The sequence below is a fragment of the Symphalangus syndactylus genome, chromosome 17 (assembly GCF_028878055.3).
Source record: "Symphalangus syndactylus isolate Jambi chromosome 17, NHGRI_mSymSyn1-v2.1_pri, whole genome shotgun sequence".
Taxonomy (NCBI): Eukaryota; Metazoa; Chordata; class Mammalia; order Primates; family Hylobatidae; genus Symphalangus; species Symphalangus syndactylus.
In genome coordinates, this window is record NC_072439.2 from 31,980,082 (window position 1) to 31,986,717 (window position 6,636).

Consider the following 6,636-nt stretch of genomic DNA (forward strand, 5'->3'; position numbering starts at 1 on the left):
TAGTAATGCATGCCTGTAATCCTAGCTACTCAGGAGGCTGAAGCATGAGAATCGCTCGAACCTGGGAGGTGAAGGTTGCAGTGAGCCAAGATCACGCCACTGCACTCCATCTCAAAAAAAAAAAATTCCTAAATGTGATCACTGTCCTGTGGTTATATAAGAATGTCCTTGTTTTTACAAGATAACATGCTGAAGGAATAAAGGGTCCTGATGTCTGCAACATACTTACAAAAAGATTTTTTTTAAACAGTGATGATGGCCGGGCACAGTGGCTCACACCTGTAATCCCAGCACTTTGGGAGGCCCAGGTGGGCAGATCACCTGAGGTCAGGAGTTCAAGACCAGCCTGGCCAACATGGTGAAACCCCCATCTCTACAAAAATACAAAAAAAATTAGCTGGGCATGATGGCAGGTGCCTGTAATCTCAGCTACTTGAGAGGGGAGGTGGAAGAATCACTTGAACCGGGAGGGAGAGGTTGCAGTGAGCGAGATGGCACCATTGCACTCCAGCCTGGGTGACAGAGAGACTCCATCTCAAAACAAAAAAAAACAAAAAAACAAAGCGATGATAACATGTATATAAAAAGTGACAGGGCCAGATGTAGTGACTCAAGCCTATAATCCCAACACTTTGGGAGGCCAAAGTAGGTGGATTTCTTGAGCCCAGAGGTTTGAGACCAGCCTGGGCAAGATGGCAAGACTGCCTCTACAAAAAACTTAAAAATGAGCCTAGCATGGTGGTGTGCACATGTAGTCCCAGCTACTCAGGAGTCTGAGGTGGGAAGATCACTTGAGCCCAGGAATTTGAGGCAGCAGTAAACAATGATTGTGCCACTGCACTCCAGCCTGAGCGACAGAGCAAGATTTTGTCTCAAAAAACAAAAACAAAAAAAAAGAGTACACTGGTGTTTACTGGCAAAATCAAAGCTAAAATTTCTAGTTCAAGTGACTTATCTACTCAATACAATTTAAAAAAAAAATCTCAACATTGTTTTCCATATGACTATGTAATGCCAATAATAATTATTGTTTACCAAGACATCTCAAGAGAAGGATAAAGAAGATAAAAAAAAAGTTGGTAATAAACTCAAAAAAATTACTGTGAGTGGTTGGTTCATTTTTGCCTTGGCAATAAGGCTGAGTCAAAGACAGAATGACATAATTCCTTTCCTTGATCCCTCTATGGATAAGAATATGCTTATTTTCCTAAACTGTGTCTTTTCCAATCTCTCTTTTTTTTTTTTTTCTGAGACGGAGTTTTGCTCTTGTTGCCCAGGCTGGAGTACAACAGCTCACTGCAACTTCCACCTCCCCGGTTCAAGCTTCAACTTCCTGCTTCAACTTCCTGAGTAGCTGGGATTCTCCTGCTTCAACTTCCTGAGTAGCTGGGATTATAGGCATGCGCCACCACGCCCAGCTAATTTTGTATTTTTAGTAGAGACGGGTTTCTCCATGTTGGTCAGCCTGGTCTTGAACTCCCGACTTCAGGTGATCCGCCTGCCTCCACCTCCCAAAGTGCTGGGATTACAGGGGTGAGCCACCACACCCGGCTCCAATCTCTTTATTTAGAAATCCTTTCCTAAGACCATTCCAAATTTCTGAACACAAAGCCTCAAATGGCTTCACTTGATCTGGCTAACTCCATTTCACTGGCATGCATGCATTCATTCATTCATACATCTGACAAAGATTTATTGAGCTCCAACTAAGTAGTGGGCCCAATTCTCTTTCACCAGAGATACAACAGTGAAAAGACAAATTCCCTGCCTCATAAAGCTTACATTCTATTACGGAAGACAGACAACATACAGATAAATTAAAATGTAATATATAAGCACCGTAATAAAAAATTTTAAATGAAGCATGACACAGGGATATAGCAACGGGAGAAGGGTAATCCTATGCAAAGAGATAGCATTTAAACAGAGATGTGAAGTAACAGAATGAGACATGAGAATGTCTAAAATAGGAACAGCAAACTCCCAAAGAGGTGAGCAAATTCAGCACACTAGAGACAAACCCCAAACTTACTTTACTGTATGTAGAGAGTTGATTCTTTAGGCTCTGACAATGCATCATGGTTCCAAGGGCTACTTGCTGGACCAACTGTTGAAATTTTAAATTTCTGGAAACAAAATCCGTCTCACAGTTTACCTGTGGGAACAAATTGATATAGCTGTATAAGCTGTTTAATGATAATTTCCAAAAGTGCCTTAAGGCTGGAGAGTAAATCAAGATACTGATAGAACAAGCTACAGACTCAACAGAAAAAAAAATGACTCCAAAATTTTAAAGCTACAGTTCCTCTCCTAGCCTGAAACAGAATGAAGTGATTCATGTTGGGCCAGTGAGTTAGCAATAGCCTGTATATTCAGAAGATGGTTCAATAATGTCCTGAAGGACTCACCACAAGTTCACCACTTACCTATGTCCGCACACCATCACCTCATTCTCCAGCCATCCCAACTCCAAACCACTTATGCTATTATCTTGTTTATCCCCATCGCTCACTCTAAACTAATCCACATCTGACTCTTCACCAATTATGGCCCCCAAACCTCCTCTAAAATACCTACTCTCTATTCAGCAACAATTAATATAATTAACTTTGTAATCTAACTGTTCCAGGAAACAATCAGTGACAAGGGGTAAGGCTGCACCAGACTCACATTCAGGAGTAATATTCTAGACTGCCAGGCCATTTCTCATCAACACACCAGGACATTTCTATACTTAAACGAATTCGTAACTAATACCTGAGGTTTCATGAGTTTAACTTCAGCTACCCTTTATGGTTCTTAAACAGATCTCTTCTTCAACAACAGGCCCCTTTAGGGCCTACTACAAGCTTTACACCCAAGGGACAGCTGTTCTCGGTATCTAGAATTTCCAACAATTCACCTCTACTAATACAGTTGTGTTTCCTTCCTGCAACAGCCCAATCAGGCCTTCTTTGGTCTTCCTCCCTTGGAGCTTGGCAGCTTTGCTCCAGCCCTCCTTCTGGGCCTCCTTGTGGAGCCAGATCTCTGCCTATAAATTGAGAAGAAAAAGAGCAGACAACAAAGTCACAGAATTTAGAACTAAATGTAGTCCTAAGATATGCTCAGGTTTCCTGATTCTCTAAATTCTCTAACAGAAACTAAAGTAATCTATCATTTACTGGCAGTCTACCACTAAACCAAATACCAGGTATTATTATAACTGGTGCCTTGGATGAATTTAATCTTCACAACAACCCTATGGGGCACACAGTTGTATTTTCTTTATACAGTTATGCACTACATAATGATATTTCAGACAATGACAGACTGCATATATGATGATGGTCCCTAAGATTATAATGGAGCTGAAAAATTCCTATTGTCTAGTGACACTGTAGTCCTCCTAACCTTATAGGGCAACATATTACCTACATGTTTGCGGCAATGCTAGTGTAAAGAAAATTTCTGTGCTGCCAGTCCTATTAAAGTATAGCACATACAATTATATACAGTACATGATACTTGAAACAATAGTGAACAACTATGTTACTGGCTTATGTATTTATTATAATATATATACTTTATTGTTATTTTAGAGTGTACTCCAACTTATAAACTACTCGGATGGCTGAATCTCTGGAACCTGGGAGGTGGAGGTTGCAGTGAATCAAGATCAATCGCACCACTGCACTCCAGCCTGGGTGACAAAGTGAGACTCTGTCTCAAAAAAACAAAAAATAAAAAAAGTTAACAGTAAAACAGCTTCAGGCAGGTCCTTCAAGAGGTATTCCAGAAAAAAACATTGTTATCATAGGAGATGACAGGTCCATGCCCTTTACTGCCCCTGAAGACCTTCCAGCAGGACAAGATGTGAAAGTGGAACACAGTGTTAATGATGATCCCACTCCTGTGTAGGCCTAGGCTAATGTATGTGTCTGTGTCTCCATTTTTAACAAAACAATTTTTTAAGTTAAAAAAAAGTTTTGGCCAAGTGCGGTGGCTCATGCCTGTAATCCCAGCACTTTGGGAGGCCGAGGTGGGCGGATCACAAGGTCAGGAGATCGAGACCATCCTGGCTAACACAGTAAAACCCTGTCTCTATCAAAAATACAAAAAATTAGCTGGGCGTTGTGGCAGGCACCTGTAGTCCCAGCTACTCAGGAGGCTGAGGCAGGAGAATGGCATGAACCTGAGAGGCGGAGCTTGCAGTAAGCCGTGATCGTGCCACTGCACTCCAGCCTGGGGGACAGAGCAAGACTCTGTCTCAAAAAAAAAAAAGATATTTCAATAAAAACAAGTTTAATTTTTTTTTTTTTTTTTTTTTTGAGATGGAGCTTCACTCTTAGTTGCCCAGGCCGGAGTGCAATGGTGCGATCTTGGCTCACCACAACCTCCGCCTCCCGGGTTCAAGTGATTCTCCTGCCTCAGCCTCCCGAGTAGCTGGGATTACAGGCCCTCGCCACGACACCTGGCTAATTTTATATTTTTTTAGTAGAGACGAGGTTTCTCCATGTTGGTCAGGCTAGTCTCGAACTCACAACCTCAGGTGATCCGCTTGCCTCGGTCTCCCAAAGTGCTGAGATTACAGGCATGAGCCACCGCGCCCAGCCAAAAAAAGTTTAAAATTTTAAAAACAGAAAAAAGCTCATAGGAAAAACGCATAAAGAAAAATATTTTGGTACAGCTGTACAATATGTGTTTTACGCTGTTATTACAAAAGAGTCCAAAAGTTTAAAACATGTTAAAAGTTTATAAAATAAAAATGTTACATTAACCTAAGGTTAACTTATTATCGAAGAAAAAAATGTCTTATACATTTAACGTAGCCTATGTGTACTGTGTTTTAACGTCTACTGTAGTGTACCATAGTGTCCCAAGGCAGGCCTTCATATTCACTCACCACCCACTCACCCAGAGCAACTTCCAGTCCTGCAAGCTCCATACATGATAAGTTCCCTATGGAGATGTATCGTTTTTTATCTTTTATGCTTATTTACTGTACTTTTTCTATGTTTAGATACACAGTACTTACCACTGTGTTACAATTGCCTACAGTATTCAGTCAAGTAACATTCTGTAACGGTTTGTAGCCTAGGAGCAGCTGGCAATTCCATATAGCCCAGGTTGTAGTACAATATACCATCTAGGTTTGTGTAAGTACTCTTATGATGTGCATAAGCCAAAATCTCCTAACGACGCCATTTCTCAGAATGTATCTTCCTAGTTAAGAGACGCATGACTGTACAGACAAAAACTACACAACTCTGAAAGATTAAGATGTCTAAAGTCAGCCAAGCGCGGTGGCTCACTCCTGTAATCCCATCACTCTGGGAGGCCGAGGCGGGCGGATCACCTGAGGCCAGGAGTTCGAGACCAGCCAGGCCAACATGGCGAAACCCCATCTCTACTAAAAATACAAAAAAAAAAAAAAAAAAATAGCCGGGTGTGGTGGCGCACGCCTGTAATCCCAACTACTTGGGAGGCTGAGGCAGGAGAATCGCTTGAACCCGGGAGGCAGAGGTTACAGTGAGCCAAGATCGTGCCATTGCACTCCAGCCTGGGCAATAAGAGCAAGACTCCGTCTCAAAAAAAAAAAAAAAAAAAAAAAAAAAAAAAAAAAAAAAAAACGTCTAAAGTCAGACAGTGTGGGGGCCCCACAATTTGACTCCTGATCGATCTGACTCCAGAGCTCACACAAACCCTTTCAGCTTCAGGCAACAAGAAACACCGTAACAGTCTGGTTTGTTAATCCTGGGATACTCAATTGCTTCCAAATAAGACAAAGTCAAGGCCAAGGTTGTCATTTAACCCAGATTTCCACTTAGGGCTGTGCCATTATGGTCACTGGAGAGCAGTCTAACTTTATGCTCCCAGCGTGACCGCCCCAAGAGTCTGAGGTCGAGCTCTAGTACTCCGCCCTGCACACACCTGTTTGAGGTCCCCGCCACAAGTCTCCAGAGCTTTCTTGCAATTTACAAAGGAGTAGCCTGTTTTCCGCCGCAGCTTCATGAGGAGCTCCTTGCTGGAGGCCGAGGCAGACAGACGGGGCCCAGCATGAAATGTGTGCCTTGGCTGGGGCGACTGACGCAGAAGAGACCCAGCCTAGATGGGATAAGAAAGGGATGAGGAGCAGGAAGCAGCAAACTCCAGAGGGTGGAGGGTACACGGGCAGGGAAGCGACCTTAGGGAGCGGACGGTGTGCAAAGGGGGGTGCACCGGGGCTGGACTGGGCAGAGGCAATGCTGTCGAGGAAGGTGGGATGGGGTCAAACGGGGTTGGGAGGAAGGGAAAGCTACAGGCGCACAGGAGAGCTGCAGGGAAACCAGGTCGCCACCAGGACTTCTCACCGGGTGGCTCCCGGTCCGCGCGACCAGGAACACGCGTAAAGACCGCAGCAGCGACATCTCCCTGGCCGCAGTAAACTCCCTCCGGCGGGCTCACTGGTGAGGCGATGAACCTACGGCGCGGCGGAAGGGCCACAATTCTCCAGCGGAACGCACCAAACGAGGATGGTGCCACCTGCTGGCTGGAGGAACACCGTCCTCTCCTCTACTTGATTTCTGGAGACGACACATTTCATACGGAATTACCCCCCACCTCCCACCCCAGGTAAAGTAACAGAAACCAAGAAATAAAGTTGTCACAAAACAACAC

The 6,636-nt window shown here is 43.7% G+C and overlaps 1 protein-coding gene across 5 annotated transcripts in view; it reads right to left on the minus strand.

Annotated features, from left to right (window-relative positions):
* Positions 1-6,542, minus strand: part of TSFM (Ts translation elongation factor, mitochondrial) — a 21,375-nt gene extending 14,833 nt beyond the window's left edge. The window contains exons 1-4 of one of the 5 annotated variants that reach the window (XM_055247701.2): positions 6,330-6,529; positions 5,911-6,084; positions 2,903-3,031; positions 2,033-2,155 (exon numbers count right to left, since the gene is read on the minus strand). In XM_055247701.2, coding sequence (XP_055103676.1) covers positions 2,033-2,155; positions 2,903-3,031; positions 5,911-6,084; positions 6,330-6,386 — 483 coding nt within the window. In that variant the 5' untranslated portion in view covers positions 6,387-6,529. Of the gene's footprint in view, positions 1-2,032; positions 2,156-2,902; positions 3,032-5,910; positions 6,085-6,329 lie in introns of all 5 variants that reach the window. The other 4 variants (XM_055247698.2, XM_055247702.2, XM_055247699.2 and 1 more) reach the window with 4 other exon arrangements.
* Positions 6,543-6,636: the final 94 nt, after the last annotated feature.